Genomic DNA, 18,356 nt, shown 5'->3' with positions numbered 1-18,356 from the left:
ATGGAATCTCAGGGTTGTTTTGATTTGCATTTCTCTGATGACTAAGGATGTTGAACATTTTTTTCAGATGTTTCTCAGCTATTCAGTATTCCTCAGTTGAGAATTCTTTGTTTAGCTCTGTACCCCATTTTTTTAATGGGGTTATTTGAATTTTTGGAGTCCAGCTTCTTGAGCTCTTTGTATATATTGGATATTAGTCCTCTATTAGATTTAGGATGGGTAAAAATCCTTTCCCAATCTGTTGGTGGCCTTTTTGTCTTGTTGACAGTGTCTTTTGCCTTACAGAAGCTTTGCAATTTTATGAGGTCCTATTGGTCAATTCTTGATTTTACAGCACAAGCCATTGGTGTTCTGTTGAGAAATTTTTTCCCTGTGCCCATATCTTCAAGGTTTTTCCCCATGAGAAGCACTTAAAGAAATGCTAAGGCATCCTTAGCTATCAGGGAAATCCAAATCAAAATAACCCTGAGATTCCATCTTATAGCTCTCAGAATGACTAAGATCAAAATCTTAAAGTGATAGCACATGCTGGCGAGGATATAGAGATGGCTAAACCCTTCTCCATTGCTGGTGGGAGTACAAACTTGTACAATCACTTTTAAAATCATTTTGATGGTTTCTTAGAAAACTGGGAATAGTTCTACCTCAAGACCCAGTTATACCACTCCTGGGTATATACCCAAAAGATGCCCCACTATACACGGGGACACTTGCTCAACTATGTTCATAGCAGCTTTATTCACAGTAGTTGGAATCTAAAAACAACCTAGATGTCCCTCAACTGAAAAATGGATAAACAAAATGTGGTACATCTACACGATGAAATACTATTCAACTATGAAAAACAAGTACATTATGAATTTTTCAGGAATATGAATGGAACTTGAAAATACCCTGAGGAAGGCAGACCCAAAAGGACATGCATGGTAAGTATTTACTTATAAGTGGATATTAGCCATAAAGTATAGGATATCCACATTCTACTCCACAGACCCTAAGAAACTAAATATGAGGAAAGGTCCAAGCAAGGATGCTTGAATCTCACTTAGAGGGGAAATAAAATAGTCATAGGAGGTAGATGGAGGGAGGAAATGGGGAGGGTTCAGGATCAGGTGTGGGGAGAGACTGGAGAGAGAGCCAGAGGGCCAGGAGAATGAATGAAAATCTGTAGCTGGTGGGTGTTGGGGGTGAGGGGCATCTCACAGACCTGCCAGAGACCTGGGAGGAGGAGACTCTTCAGGAATCAATGGGGATGACCTTAGCTGAAACTAACAGCACGGGGATAATGAAGCCTGAAAAGGCCACCTCCTGCAGCCAGGCAGCAACCATTGGAGCCTTAGAGATACCAACCTACCCACAAAACTTTTGACCCAAAAATCTATCCTGTCTACAAGAAATGTAGGGATGAGGATGGACTGAGGGAATTGCCAACCAGTGAATGGCCCAACTTGAGACCCATTCTATGGGCAAGAACCAATCTCTGACACTATTAATGTTCTGTTATTCCCATGAAACAGTTGGGGGAAGAATTGTGGGTCCATAGATGGTAGGAACTCCACAAGAAAACCAACAGAATCAACTAACCTGGACTCTTGGGGCTCTCAGAGACTGAACCACCAACCAAAGAGCATACATGGGCTGGACCTAGGCCCCTGCATATATGTAGCAGATGTGAAGCTCAGTCTGCATGTGGTTCCTCCAACAACAGGAGCAGGAGCTATCCCTAAAGCCATTGCCTGTCTGTGGAAGATGCTCCTCTAACTGAGTTGCCTTGTCTGGCTTAGGTAGAAGAGGATGTGTCAGGGTTGGGGACTTCACCTTCTCAGAGAAGGGGACAGGGAATGGGGGAAGGGAGTGTTTGAGGGAGGGGGGGGAGCAGCAATAGTGATGCAAAGTGAAAAAAATAAATAAATGAACTAATTTTAAAAAAAGAATCTGTTCCTCTTTTACCTCTGGCATAAATATGTGAGAGCTGTATCTGTTCCCTTCATTCTATAGATGATATAGTGTTTCTATTGGTCATAAAATTATCTGAGAAGTTGTAGTAGCAATAAAAAAGTCTTCAGGCCTGTTCCATCTTTATCACTGTTGGGTATGCAAGAGAGAGCAGCTATTCCTTCTGATATAAGTTAAGTGCCAGTGGTGTTGGTTATGAGAGGTCGAGGGACAGACAGGTCTCCACAAAATGTTCACAGTTGCAAGAACACAGGCACCCCATATGAAAAAGGCTCTTTCCAGGAAGGCATTAAACAGAGTTCCATCTCTTTAAAAAAATCACTTTTAGATGATTTTTAGATGGTGGAAAGTTGAGAGGGAAACAATATATTAACTGTTAAAATTGGAAACATTTGTTAAAGTGAAACAAAGTGACATTTACTAATGAAAAATGTAAAGTCATAAAATTAGGGTTATAAAATAAACCCCCAAAAATGAAGAATGAAGTTTTTTGTTTTTGTTTTTAAGGAACCACAGGATTTGAATTCTAAATTTTTTTCTAGATAAATATCTAGAGGTATGCACATCAGAATTGCAGCATGGAAAGATTTAATCCTGCAAAAAAGTAAAAGTCTGATTTTCTAGTAAACACTACATAGATACCTATTCTCAACCACAGAAAGGAAGGATTTAAAAATTGGAATGGAGGGGCTGGAGAGAGGGCTCAGCAGCTAAGAGTACCCACCACTCTTAGAGGGGAACCTGAGTTAGTTTCCCAGCATCCTCAGCTTATCACCACCAATAACGGCAGCTCCAGAGGGTCTAACATCCTCTTTTGGCTTCTACAACTCCCCTGTACACTCATGCATGTGTGCTCAGGGATGAGTTCACACACGCATGCACTCTCACACACAATTAAAAAGTAATAAAGATAAAATCTTGAAAACCCAAAACATAGACAAGGAGATTGTACTAAGTAGATATGCTTTTGGAAATTATATGCTCAGGAAATCAAACAGTACAAAATGTGACTTTGTCATTGAGGCAATACATAGTATGAATGATAAGAAAATGGTTTAATGAACAGGATGTTGAGACAGTTAGAAAAAAAAATTATAATATGGAGTTAGCTGAATTTGTATTCCCGAGTCATGGTCACTCATATTTGGTGCCAAAATAAATATCTCTTGAAGTAGGAGTTATGTTTTGTATAAGGCTGTCATTCACTGGATTTCTTTCTTCTTGTCTGTTAGACTCCTTTAATGCTTTAATGCAGTTGTATCTTTGTTTTCCTCTTTCACTAGATTGTGCTCCCCAGAGCTCCCCATATCATATTGTTTCAAACACTGTTGTTTTTAGACTAAGGCTAAACCGGATGTTAGACTTCAATCTCTCTGGGTCCCAGGTTCATCATTTATGGATGAGAAATGGCTGTGGCACTAGACAACCTTTTAGGCTCCTATCTGATGTCCTGTTGGTGCCCAGTCTATCTAGTGAATGATGCCTACAGACTGACACCCTTCACTGCTAATGGAGGGGGCGGCATCCTCTACCTTTGCAGACATGGGGACACCTGGTCCTTTCTGGGCTCTTTAAGTCATATATGCAGCCTCGGTATCTCTGTATAATGGTGTGGAAAGAGTAGGGAGTTCTTGGAGCAGTGTCACTACATCTGCTGAGGGTGTCCATGCTGCACTGGCTTCAATACTGGGATGACCACTGTTCCATAGAGAGAGCCAGGCACTGCTGAAAAGGTTAGGTCTGTCTGAGTGTGAATGGTGGTGGAGGTGGGAGCAGAGGGGGGATGGGCAGCTCTGGGCTAACAGAGAGCTTGCCTTGACTTTAAGGCCCGACCTTCACTGACAAGCTGAAAGGTCATTTCAGGGCTTCGGAGGGACTATTTTTCTCCCCTGCCCTCTTCATTTGTCTCTACTCTTGGGCAGTTTCACCTGAGTGCATAGTATATTTTGGCAGTCATTTCCTGAATAGAAATCTATACTTTCTTTTGTTTTCTCATTTCTCCCCACTGAAATGTGGTGTGAAAAATTGAAGGTGACATAAAGTCTCCAGCTTTGAAATTTAAGAATGATACCGTTTGCTCAATCCAGAGCCCTCCAGGATCTGACATTCTAAAGGCAAGAATATGTGTGAGCGCCTGCACCCTGCACCTGGTCCCTGTGTTGAAGGGCAACTGCTGTGCTCCCAGCCACTCAGGCCCAGTGTTTCTTCCTGCTTTCTTGGGCCCATGGGGCCAGCTTTGTTTGCCTTACATTCAATGTAGTAGAATCCTCACAGCCCTCTGACCTAATCCTCCTGGCAGAGGAGACAAAAGAACACAAAGGATTTCATAGTTTATGTATATATTTTTCATACAGCAAACTCAACCATCCATACTAACAGGAGAGGCATTAGAACAGATAATCCACAACTCCATTCACTTTTCTTCAGAAATGGATCACATGATTGTTTTTTGAAGCCCTGATAATTAAGTTTGGCTCAAGCTAATGCTTTAGCTTTGGTTAATTTGCATAAAAATTGTCTGGGGACATCAGTCTGGATTTGAAGTATTTCTAGGGGCTAAACCTAAACTGACTGTGTAAATGGACTGTTTGGGACAAAGACGACAATACAGCTGCATGGTTTGCAGGCTACTAGATGCTCAGATTTTTCTAGGAATAGAGACTTCGTTTCTTTGACATTTGTCTTAACAAAATTATGTCTTTTTGTTCAATTTGAAAATTGCTGCTCATATTTAACATTGAGTCTTTGCCATGTCCAAATGTCCCAGATCAAAAGCTAAAGATGAAACTATACTAACATGAATTTGATTATCCCCTAGACATCCTTGGTACTCCTGTAGGGCCCATAAAACTGACTCTCCTAATGTAAATCACTTGTAAAATAATTTTCCTTGTACTTACAACAACTGCAATTTCACTGTGGACACAGTATAAACAAATATGCAATGCATATGTATATTCTGGTTTATCTGTGTAGGTGCATATGTGTAGCTTTATAAATATATCTTGTGGTCAAAATGAATTTATCCTTTATTTCCTGATCTTCATATTTTTCTAAAATCATCTACCTTTTCAAAACTGTATGTTGAAAGGTATATAATATCCCTTGTTGTGATGGATTAAGTTTTGGGGTGTTCTAAGTATTTTTGCCTGTACTATTAAATGTCATTTTGTAATGGGTAATTTATGAATAAACATCTCTATGTGTTTTAAATATGTTATATCAAAACTATTGGTGGTAAATTGATGGCCTTTCATTAATAGTGAATGAGTCTGTTCAAAAACTATTTCAATTAATTTCATATATTTTCAATTATTTAAAAAGAGAAGGTAGATTATCCCCATTTTATGTTCCTTCTTTTAAAAAGTAAAGAAATAATGTCATCTATTTTTCATATCTTATTAACTAAGGTTGAGTAACTGAGTCTTGCTCATTTTCCTCTTGGGTACTATTTTTTGTTCTTGCCTTTTGTGTTTATCTTATTGATATGTGAGCTACTTTTTCTAAATTAAGAAATTTCTAAATTCAGATGAGACTAAGCTTCGAGTAGATATCATTTAGAACTGGATTTGATTTTTATATATCATATCAGATTTATCAAACATATAATCAGACATAGTAATTTACCTTTATTTCTGACATATGCATATATGAGCATACATCCATACATTACAAATTCATCCAATATGTCTTTATTTTATCATTTACACAAAATTATGTGTGAGAAAACCAAAGATATTTTAAGGTTATTTTTTAGAGATGCTTTAGGTTCAAAGCAAAATTAAAAGCAAGGTATAGAAATATGCCATATGCTCCCTACACCTGATGGAAGCCTCCTCGCTTCCCCAAGGGTTTGCGTTCACAGTCTGAGTGGTTTATTTGCTAACTGGTTTTAACACAGTACTTTCTCACACTGGGGTTCATTTGGGTGTTACATGTTTCACCAGGTGGGCTTAATGCATGGTAACAGATGCCACCATAATGTCATTGAGGGTATTTTCAATGTCATTGGGTTCCTCTGTGTCCTTCTTAGTCATCTTTGCTGCGCCCACCCCACTCTTAGCAGCCACTGATCATTACAGTCTTTGTACGTCTGTTTGAACGTCATATAACTGGACTCATATAGCGAATAATTTTTCCCGATTGCCCTCTTTCACTTAATAATATGCATATAAATTTTCCCTCTCTCTTATTATGTCTTGAAAGCTCATTCTTTTTAGTGTTGAATAAGTTTTGTTTCTTTTATTCTAATACTTTATATCACTTTTATATTTCATCTTTGCTCCTGTTGGAGCTTATGTCAGGGGCAGGATTGAAGATGAGATTCAGTTCATCTTCCCTCTTCCCCGCTCGATGTACAACTAGTTGTCTTAAGGTCACTTACTGAGCCATCTGTCTTTGAAGTGCCAGCCAGCATGTGTACTTGGTCCTACTTCTAGACTCGTTAGTCTGTTTTATTGATCTACCTGTCATCTCCTGCAGCAGGACTACACTGTTAATCACATTCTAAAATCATTCTATGTTATTCTTGGTCTATTTGTTCCATCATTGCTGACCATATTATATCTGTGAATTCCTTGCTGTATTTCCAATAGGTTTTGATTTGTATTGTGGTTTGCCTTGGCTTCTGACACATTAAGACCCATCACTGCTATATTCAATGAGGGACTCAAAATTTCATTGGTATAAAGTGACTAACTCTTTCTTCTTTGAGAATTTTGGCTAGATAGGTTTCAAATCCGTCTTTCCTGTTCTTGATTGATGTTTATTTTCCAAATATACTTTTCCTTTACCTGACTCTATCCTTTTAAGCCTTAACAATTTTATTGAATTTAACTAAATTGTTTCGAGTCTTAGACTTGATAAAATAGCCTAGTTATACATTCATACCTTCTTGTTTGTATTTTAGTCATGTCATTTGATACAGTATGCATTCATTACAATGTTACTTACATTTATTATTATATGAATTATTGAATATACTTTAGTGTTCAGAATGTCCTTGCAAAAAAATCAAGAAAGTAAGATGCCTTCTTTTAATTCTATTTGTACAGTTTATTGTACAGTTTGGTTGGGGTGTGTATTTTGAGATAGAGGCTTGTTCTAGTGCCCAGTCTGAACTTGTAATCTTCAGGACTCACCATCCTCAGTAAAAAGGCTACAGATATCTACCACGACAACTAATACAGGTACATACAATTACAATTAGGATGAATTTTCAAGAATGTTCTTAAATGGAATTTATATTTTTAGAAATATAACATAGAATTTTAAATTTGAGTATTACCTTTATAGATTGGCCTTTTGTGCCAATCTTGGGCACCCTGCCATAATCTTTGTGTGGTAGTCCACCACTAATAATTCATGGTGACTAATGTTTATAATGCCAACATTGGAAGGCTGGGGGAGAAGAAGTGTCACAAATAAGAGGCTACCTTAGGCTACATTGTGTGTTCTAGAATCACCTAAGCTAGCTATGAGTGCCACATGATCAAAAGACAAAATAAATAATTCATTCCTCTGCTTTCTCTCTCTCTCTCTCTCTCTCTCTCTCTCTCTCTCTCTCTCTCTCTCTCTNCTTCATTTAATCAGGTTTTAAAATTGCAGCAAATGTATATAAAAGCAAAGACAACAACAACAACAACCAAAGATATATATATATATATATATATATATATATATATATATATATCAAGGTAACCTCTAAAACACACATAAAAGCTACATATTTTTAGAACTATGCAGTTTAGGAGCACTTACATGCTCCCTTCCAGTCAACAAGTCCACCCCAATCAGTGAAGCTCAATCAACACCATCAAATCCTTTAGCATCTTTTATCTGAGCTTGGGCAATTGTCCTTGACACAGGCTCAACTGGTCTCAATCTGCATAGGCTCCATCCTTCCATGATGCTGACCAGCAATTCCACATACTTTAGCTTTTATGATTTTTAATTCTGTGTCCACTATGCAAGGAGCCCATTGAACCTCTGCCTGAACCCTTTCCCTCAGGGCCATGGCATGGACACCCTTCAGGCAATCATCTGACACAGGGCTCACTTCCTTTTCTGACTTTTGAAGGCCACTGAGACTTACTTATTAGCACCTTTATTCTCCATGACAACAGGAAACAAACAAACAAACAAACAAAATTAATTACTCCCATCTTCCAAGAGAATAAACAAGGCTCATATTTAATTTACTTTCGTCTTAATTTTTTCATATATCTTTAACTTTCTACCTTGCACCAGTATTTCCTATCCTGGCAGACCCTCTTTTTATCTCCTGTAAAATAGCCTTAATTAGCTCATATTCTTGGAACATGCTTTTCCTCAAGGGTTGTCCAGTTCCTCGCCCACCATTTCTTGCTTGCATTCTCTTTGCATTTCCACTGTATCTACTGGAAACTCATCTCTTGGGAAAGTGTTTATTTGATGACTACTTTTTAAAGATATTTCTACTTTTTAGATGTTCTTTTTACCTTTGGAACTCAGCAGTTTGTTGTGATTGGACTCACTGTAGATTTATTTCTATTTACTACACTTGAAGCACACATGATTTGAAGAAATTTGGCCATTTCAGCAGTTTCACTGTGATGGGCCTAGCTGTGGATTTACTTTCATTTGTTCTGCTTGGAGTTCAAAACTTTTGATGAAATTTGGCCCACGATATCTTTTATCTATATAGAAGTTGCTCACATAATTCATTCAAATAATGGTGCTGATCAATTTGTACTCCAATTCATGATATACTTTGGCACTATGTAATAAGTAACTTTCCCATACTTTAGTGCTTGTGCTCTTATTTTCTCTTTACTATTTTTAATTTGGATAGATTTCTCATATTTAGCCTGTCGTTCACAAGCTATCTTTCACGTGTCTAATATATTGTTAGAACATGATTGTGTTCATTGAGTTAACTTGAGTTAGCACAGGTTTTGCTTCTGGCTTGATTTTACTTTCTTATCTTTGTTTTCAATAATGCTTCTCAGGTAAAAATTCCAGTCTTGCCAATCATTACTTTATGAGTATACAGTGTCAGCGTTAAAAAAAAGTTTTATTTATTTCTATGTGCGTTGGTGTATATGCATGTATGTCTGGCACAGTATACCTGACACCATGTAAGGGCGTTGGATCCCTCGGAACTAAAGTTACAGACAGTTGTGAGCTGCCTTGTGGATGCTGGAAATTTGGACCCAGGTCCTCTGAAAGAGCAACCTGGCCTTTTAACCACTGAGCCATCTCTCCAGCCCTCAGTGCCATTGTTTTCTACTTTGTTCTTATCAGCAATATGTTCAGCTCTTGTAGGCTGACTTCTCTCATTGCTGCATCTTGAGCGTCCTTTCATCTGTTTGGTTGAGTCTTTTTTTGTTGTTGTTGTTGCATATATGTATTGGATATTGTATTTCAGTAATTATTTATAAAAGTTGTTTGATGTGGATAAGGCCCTTTCTTTGCTCTTCTTACTACCTCATGTGTGTTTTTCTCAGATGTCTGGGAGACCTGAAAGTTGGACTGGTGTTAATTTGCTTTGGGGATGGAGGGAATTTGAAAGTGTGTAGCATGCTTCAGAAAGCGGACCTTAGCTGGCTCACTGTCCTGCCAGTGTGTGGCTCTGGGCTTTCAACTCACAACCCTTGAATGCTGTAAGAGTTCCTGTCTTCTTGGCAACATGATTTCAGACGTTTTTCTCCTGAAACAGTAAATTACCTAAGACAAAGGCAGTTTTAACTTTGGTCTCACTATCCAGAGAGTCACCTTTTCCTGGACATAGCCTGGCAATTCTTTATTGTCCTGTTAACCCTTTAACACTTTAAATAGCTTCTTTCTTATTCTCATATGTGTATGTATATATGAACTCTACATCTATCTATCTATCTATCTATCTATCTATCTATCTATCTATCTATCTATCTATCATCTATGTAAATAGTGTTAATATTTATATTATATATGTAGCTCATATATAATAACAACAGGATTACATGAAACATAATATAACCAATACAGTATATGCATTTTTTTTTTTTTTTGCTTAGGTTGGCAAGTTGATACTAATGACAGAAATGACCCAAGTTATTTTGACTTTAATTGGTAAGAGTAGAAATAATCTTTGTCACTTTTAAACACTGTATACTTTTGAAGTTAAAAAGATAATTGGTTATACAGTTTGATACTAAAAAACGATTATTTTAACAGTTTTCATATGCTTAACTTGCACTCAGAGCCTTCCGGTTGTGTCTTCCTCAGTATGAATTTTGTTTCCCTTTCTGAACTTATATTGTCAGATCTAAACAACTGCAAACAAGTCTTTGGTTTAGTTCTTCAAAGCCATGCCTTGATGGCACTTTTTCTAAGTCTTTCTATTCCAAAGAAACTATTACTTGAGAATATGTGGTACAGAAATGGGGTCCTAAACAGCTCAACCACTCTGGTTTTCCCCAGCAATTAGGGCAGGGAGCAGACTAAGGCCAGTGTGACTCTGGTAATATTGCTTATTCAGATTTTGTCTTTCTTGTATACTTTACAAGCCTTTCTTAGCTACCAATCTTTAGAAATTACATGAGGCTATGGAGGTGTCTGTTCTTATTTGAGTTTTCATTACCTTTGCATATAAATATAACATATACTCTTACATTCTGGGCATAGACACTGGTTTGCCTTAGGAAAACATTATTTTTTCTATTATTTTTCTACAGATTGCTTTATTTCTGCAGGCTTTGTTTACTCTTCTTGGTATTCCAAGGATATGGATATGGAGATTTAGTTTCCTGGGCTTATTCTCCATATGTCTCATATTTGTTCTTATTTTTGTTGTATATTCATTTCAATTGTTTAAAAACTATTGCATATACAATGCACTGGCCTGGCTCAAAAATAATGAACGACATGGATTGAGGACATTCCATGCAATGATATTGCACCAAGATGCTAGTGTAAGAAAATAGCATCAGAATTCTACTCTTCTAGAAGAATCCACACCCAACTTTTAATAGCTAATACTCATTAGTAGAAAAAAAAACCTTGAAAAAAAAAAAAGACTGTACAACTTACCATTGGGAAGTTCTTGGTCACACACAGAATGATTGGTCATGTCACTGTCTTTTATAGTATTGTCATCCTTTGCAGAATCTGCTAACAAACAGACAAACAAACAAAACAAGACTGTGCCTTTGATCATCATTTCCAGGTGGGAAAAGGAGCTTCTTCTATTGCTAACCGAGTGGATTTATATTTAAGGCAATACACTTTATTATTTCAGACTGTAACATTAAAACACAAGCATTTTCACCATCAAAGACTAGTTTCTTAGAGTACTGCCTAAGAAAGCAGTGCCAAGCTTCAAAAGCAGAGAAAAGTAACGGAGGTATCTTTACTGCCAAGAAGATAGCATACAGCGGGCTTCACCAAAAATGTCTCAGAGATGTGGCCTTGAAAGAAGGACAAACTAGAAAGAGTTAAAGGATTACCCAATTTCAATGGTTTCAATGGCCCCAGTATTCTAGCTGCACACATATGTGAGTGCCAAGTCCCAAGAAAAAAATCAGTTATTGAATCTTGGAAATCTAATCACAAACAAGGTCCTCCCAAGGTCTCAAAACAGTTGACAAGGGCAAGGCGGGGATGCAGAGCTTCTGTTTTGTACAAAGTGATTCTCACCCTCAAGTCCCCTTTGAAATATCCAATCAATATATATCCACTCAAAAATGTTGTTTATTTCATTTTACGTGTGTGTGTGTGTGTGTGTNTGTGTGTGTGTGTGTGTGTGTGTGTGTGTGTGTGTGTGTGTGTGTGTGTATGTGTGTGTATCCAGGGAGAACATCCTGGCATGCATGTAGGAATAACTGGACAACTGTGCTAACTGTTTCTTTCCTTCTGCTCTGTAGGTCTCGAGAATCAAATTCAGGTCATCAGACTTGGTGCTAGGCCCCTTTTCCTGGTAAGTCTTCTTGCCAGCCCCTACATGCCCAATTTTAATGTTACAGCTTATATTACAGAACAACTAACACTGCTCAAAAGGTGCTGTCATAATGAACTCCTGCAAATCAAGAAGGATGGATGTTGCACCCTTTCTGGAGAATCTTGAAAAAAAGGCCTTGCTCACCTATCAATAGTTGAGCAGCCATACAGAAGTAGGCCTTTCACTCATTTTACAAGTACTTGTTGAGGGCTAAGTACATGGCAGATACTATTCTATCCTTGGGGACCCAACAGGGAATAGATGTTTGCCTTCATGAAACTTATAGTCTAGTATGCCTTTCTTACATAGCCCAAAGGGACACTGTTCAAGATCCCTTCATATCCCTAGCTGACCTTGTCAACGTGCAGCTGGGAAGAAAACTGAAGCCATCAAATCTCATGTAGTTCCTCTGAATTGTTTCTTTGGGTCTGTGCCTTTTGGCTGAGTTCTAAGGCTTTGACACAACAAAGTCAGACAGAAACTAAAATAAAAATTTTTTTTGTTTGTTTGTTTGCTCCCCCTTCCCTGTCTTCCTCTCTTCCACCCTCCCCTGCTTCTCTAAACTGGAGGATAGCGTCAAACACCATGGGTTTCGATTATTATGAGAAGTGTGTTTCTTCAGTCTGCCACAAGCAACATTTGACGGACAAGTGAGAAACCTGGGTAGTTACCCTATGACTCGGCTTTAATAACCAATGAATCAAGTATACACCGGAGTGTGCGGCTTTAATTAACTGCAAATAATTCCCCCCCAGGGCAAGTGCTTAATCCTCTCCTCTGCTTCTCACTTCTTTCTGAGCCTGACAATAAGTTTAAAAGTCAGAAACTGGAAGCAAAATTGAGCACAGACTCATTTCCTAAAATTGTTATCTCTTGCATGTCAAAAATGGCAAAACCAACTCCCGTTAAAATATACCCTTTTAATGTTGGTGCTAACACCGAAAAGATTGATGAGAAAGCTTTCGAATGCCCTTTTCCACACTAACATCAAGAATAAAAAAATGGTGAAAAGAATCTGTGTCAGCATAAGAAAGTGTTTTAGTTTTCTAGTTTAAAGGATATATTATCACTTAAGTAATAACTTTCACTTCTTTCAGCATTAACACTGTCCAAGATTCATGTATATTTGAAGTATGTTAATTTATACAGAACAGTAACCACATATTGTACCAAAGATTACCCTCATTGTCTATTAGTTTGTTCATTTGATTTTTCTTGGTGTTTTTTTTAGTTCAGTTTTTGCTACGGAACCCAGGCTGGGCTGGAACCCGTAGTCCCCCTGCCTCTTCCTTCTGAAGAATGAGATTCCCGTGATGCTTCCACACCCAGACGAGGATGTCTTTTAGATGATTAGGTTATGTGTTTTGAGTTGATAAGCTTATAATAGGATGATTTATATAAAGTGAATGAAAAGCATTTGAGAACTTAGTCACGATACTCTACCCGTCCACAGTCCTGACCTACCTACTGTGCATGCCTGTGTATGTGTGTTATCTTTTTCTCGAGTTATTTACCACATTTAATAGTGAGTGAGTCATAATTACAAAAGTTTGAGAACAAAGTGAAGGTTAGGAATGACAGGAGTCTGGCCTAGGGAATCCAGAATTTTTCCAGACCTGCATTGTGAGACCTTCTCATCCTTCTACAACTGTGTACTGCTGGGTGCTATGGTCCTTGTCAAACAAACACACTGGCTAGCTGAAGTCCATTTACAGCCTGCATATCTGTGTCCTTAGTGCCCACTGCAGTCCTTAGTGTGTGCAGTCGTAGGTATGCTCATGGTGGTTTGGTAGGGGAAGCCTACAACACCACACAGTATTTCGCTATGTTGCTTCTACCAAGATTTCTCTCTCTGATATCTGACATGGGTCAGTTAACAGCTTCCATGGAGGACTTTATAAGCCAGGTGTGCTCCTTAAGGCCCCAAAAGCTGGCACTCTGGAACCTGGGAAAAGAGGAAGTGTGGGGCAATGGGCTATGCACAGACAGCATGGTCTCCAGTTGAGCTGAGGTCTTGAACCCCTGTGGGACCCGGTGGGGAGTAATTTCCACCTACATGGGATGGAGGACTTTTGATCATGTCTCCTGGACCCCTGACTCCTGTGGAAGTTACCGACCCCACAGCCCCGACAGGAGAGGCGTGTGGCTATCAGTCACATAGACAATGTCCCAAGCTTCTGGCATTCTGGCTAGACTCCTCCCCACAGTTACCTAGCAACAGCAAGATAGCCTAGCCCACTAAAAGAGGGGCTGCTTGGCCTCACCTCTCTCTCTTAAGCTTTCACCTTTCTTACTCTCTAGCTCTCTTTCTCTCTCTCCCTTCCCCCATCTCTCCACCGGCCATGACCAGTCTCTCTCTTTCTATCTTATCTCTTTCCCCCTGCCTTTCTACAATAAAGCTCTAAAACCATAGACTGTCTCTGATCCTGAAGAGTGCTTGAATGATGGGATAGGTTTTCTCCTAAAGAGCCGTCTAATTTCCCACCAGAAGGCCTTCCTACGCTGCAGTCAAGGACCATACTAAGGACTCTGTGTGGGAACCACCCAGCGCCTCCCTCTCCCATGCCCTCTCCTCTCTTCCTTTATCTCCTGCCAAGGTGCTGCTCTAAGGCCTCTATTCTGTTCTTAGCGCCTCTGCCATATCCAGAGTGGGATGCTGAAAACTTAGAACCTGGTACCTGGGGCTGCCCCTTGTTCACCACCCACCATTTGGGGTCAGTGGCCCAACACAGCCAGATGCCCACATGGGGCCGCATGGAAAGCATGCGCAGTCCTCCCGTGTCCACCTGCCCAGAGCACCGGAACTCTGGTGGAACGCAGGCACTCTCCCACCCCACTCTTTCCCCAATACCTGCGGCCCCACAAGGAAGGGGCTATGGATAAGTTCCAGGACAGCCTTGACTGAAAGTGATGCTCTGGCCCAAGGCCAAAAAGGAATTTTTAAAAGTGATGCTAAGAATGCATTTATTTTCTATTTTTTGGTTTTGTTTTGTTTTGGAACAAGCTTTTCCTTTGTAGTTGAGTCAGGTCTGAAGTGTCAAGCCTTCTGTCTCAGCCTCATTGGTGCTAGGATCATAGGCCTGGGTTACAACACAAAGCTATAGTATATCTTCTAATTCAGGGGTTAGAAGACTACAGCCTGAGGGTCAAGACAGAGCATCAGCTATTTTGGTATGACCTTATGCTATGGATGATTTTTATGGTTGAAAACAAGATAATGATATATTATGATACTTTTTTAAAGTATGTAAAATTCCAATTTCAATGGCCCTAAGTATATCCGTATTGAGACACAGCCATGGTTCTTTATACATTGTATAAAGTAAAATACATTATGTTTTCCTTTATTTTTGACTTCTTTAGGGAGTTGATTTAAAATTACTGAAGCAATTTCTGAGCTTACAAACTCTACATAGACTTTTCTAATCTATGGAGTATATCTCAGTGGCGCCATGACACAACCAATTGTTACCTTCAAAATTATTTAATGCTACCAAATAAGTTCAGCACATTATAAATTCTAAGGCATACTCTGATGTCAGGTATGAAATACATGAAAGAAAATAAAACTTAGAGACATGTTATTTGAATGTATCTGTGTATATACTCAAATGCACATTTTATGTGATAATAAAAATTTCATATCAACATGACCAATTATTAAGTATACTTTGTCTCAGATGTAAAACTTACTTCCCTAGAGCAGTATGAGAACTCTATGCCCACAAAGGATCACAAATACCCAGGGAGCTATGGAAGACCGTTTCTGCAGAAGTCATTCTACTAAAACACTGCTTGAATTTCCAGCCTCACAAACTAACTACACTGGGGTTGATCCCATGTGTTTTAAATCATGGCCCCTATTATATTATACTTAAGTATTTTAAGTGATAGTGCAGCTTTTTTGCTTAAGTGGAAAATGGAAGACATTTTAAATATTTATTTATTTGTTTTATGTATATGAGTATGCCATCTTCATGGACACCAGAAGAGGCCATCAGACCTCGTTACAGATGGTTGTGAGCCACCATGTGATTGCTAGGAATTGAACTCAGGACCTCTGGAAAAGCCACTGTTCTTAACCACTGAGCCATCTCTCCAGTCCCATGGAAGACCCATTTTAATATGTATATGAGATTATCCTTTGTAGGAAGAGGGAGAATATTATCTAGTTGTTGTGGTTTTAATGTCGTATCTCCACCTTAAACTCAAATGACAAAAGTCTAAGCCATATAGAGAAGGCATCATGGAGAGCGCCTGGCCATGGGAGTTGGCCCTGATAGACTAGGTACCTTTACAAAAGAGGACCAAGAGACACATCTCACCTCCCCCTCCCCCTCATAAGGATCTAGCACAAAGAGTCTATTTGTGGATAGAAGGTGAAAATCAGTAGTCAGGGATTCAGCCAATGCCTTGGATTTTGTAACCTCCAGAATTACAAGAAATGCATTGGTTTTGGTTAGAATCTATTTTACTTATGACCATGTTGTCCAGCTAAACAGGACAGGAAGCATTGCAAATGTAAGGAAAGGGTTGCTTATCCCTCTGTAAGTTTCACAAATCACCTTGGAAAATGGACTTGTATATGCTGAGCTCTTCTGCTACACTGACGTTGTAATTTTTCCTAATTCTAAAATTTATCATTCAGGAGTATTAAAAATTTAAAATAGTTATCACCCAATTCTCAGATTCAGTCATTTTTTTCTAATAGAAGAAACTGGAATTAAATTTATATAGAGATTCTGACTTTTAAAATCTGTAAGGTCAATGTCATATTTAAGAATTTTTTCAAATGCAAATATTAAATCAAATATTCAAACACATAGATGTGCTTTTAAGATTAATAAGAATTTTAAGAAGTACTTTCATAAGTTTTTCAAAATCTCATTTAAAAACTTGAAAAAGATTTAAAAGAATATTTAAAATTGTTTAAAGTGAAATGAGAAATTCCATAAATCGGGGGAAATTTAAGAAATAGTCATTTAATACCACTGTACACTTCAATGAGAAATAAACTTGGGTAGGTTAAACTTTTGATGACAAATGATAAATTTTTATACTTTTGAATTTTCCTAAAATTATCTGAACTATAAATCCATGCAAATACTTGCTTTTAACATGACATTGTTTCAGTACAAATATTATTAGCCTGGAGATCCCTGGATCTACTCTAGGGGCCATACTCACAAAATGATATACTAAAGAACATGTATATGTTCATATGTTCATCTTCTTTTTTCAAATGAAAGTGTTTATTACATTCTCATAGGGATATATGACCCTACAAGTAGTAAAAACATAGTTATAATCATTAATATACTAAAGTTCATGATGCTGTGGTTTTCTAAAAGATTTTCGGGACTATGTTTTTAAAAGAAATTTAAGAAACTGAGATGTATCTAGTAATTGCAGAAGACCCAATTGGGTAGGGGTTGGGGCAATGGAAAAAAGAAACAAAACCCAAACCAAAATGTTTTGTGCCAAGATAACATTGCAAGGAATCACATGAAATGCTTCATTTGACAGCATTAAAAAAAAAAAAAAAAAAAAATTGGCCACAGAGAGGGACCACAGCTAAAAATGTAAACGGCTTTGGAAATACGTTAAAAAGTCTATCTGTATTACATAGTGACAACCGCTAATAACAATGCATGATATGCAATTGTCCCTTGGTACCTGCACATTTTTCCTTCCCAGAACTTCAGAATAAGACAACAGATGATTAACTGTCTCTGAAGATACTCCCAAGGCAGACGTCTACAAACTGTATCTAGCAAGAGTAGGAGCCCTGAACTATCATTAAACTGATGGCAGGCCATCATTTTTGGTGTAGAATCTTTAATAGGGTTTTTATAAAATAAATGTTGGACATCAGAAATGTATAAATCTCTACCGTGAACTAGAGCTTGGTGCAAAAGTAACACAGAGACATCCCACTGGATTTGTTTTTATTTTTGTTTTTGATTCTTATAAATTGGGTTAACTTAGCCAAGTCAAACATTTAGGCTGGTTAGCTCACTGGGATTTCCTTTTGTTATGTGAAGCAATTAGGAAGAAGGTAACCTGCCCTCCATTTGACCAGGGTGCTTGTTCACAGTGAACTAGAGTCTAGTGGCTGTTGTGTTCTCATGGATGTGGAAACAGTTACTTATGTACGAAGGATGTACATAACCATCCATTCCTCCAGCATTCAGCCACGGATGAGCTGACAGTGGCTGGTCCCAGTGAGGCTGGATATACAAGGATGAACTATATTTACCTGAAACACATCCAGATCCTCAAACAGGACATGGCTCTAGGTATCTGGAGGCCCAAATGAGCTATGGCTGCTCATTTGTCTTCATTACGCTCTCGTTAACTCCCATTAAAAGGTGGCCAATACTTCCTAGAGATTTGGAATTCAGGCTATAATAGCCTTTGAATTATTTTAGGAAACTACTAT

General features: G+C 38.3%; 1 protein-coding gene across 4 annotated transcripts in view; it reads right to left on the bottom strand.

Moving 5' to 3' along the window:
• The window catches only part of Macrod2 (mono-ADP ribosylhydrolase 2), a 1,928,923-nt gene that overhangs the window by 79,361 nt on the left and 1,831,206 nt on the right, over positions 1 to 18,356 (bottom strand). For 2 of the 4 annotated variants that reach the window (XM_021192060.2, XM_029536734.1), the window contains exon 14: positions 11,008 to 11,085. In XM_021192060.2, the coding sequence (XP_021047719.1) occupies positions 11,008 to 11,085 (78 nt within the window). Of the gene's footprint in view, positions 1 to 11,007; positions 11,089 to 18,356 lie in introns of all 4 variants that reach the window. The other 2 variants (XM_029536733.1, XM_029536732.1) reach the window with 1 other exon arrangement.

The sequence above is a fragment of the Mus pahari genome, chromosome 3 (assembly GCF_900095145.1).
Source record: "Mus pahari chromosome 3, PAHARI_EIJ_v1.1, whole genome shotgun sequence".
NCBI lineage: Eukaryota > Metazoa > Chordata > Mammalia > Rodentia > Muridae > Mus > Mus pahari.
The sequence above is the reverse complement of the archived record's forward strand: the minus strand, read 5'-3'. Positions and strand labels throughout refer to the sequence as shown.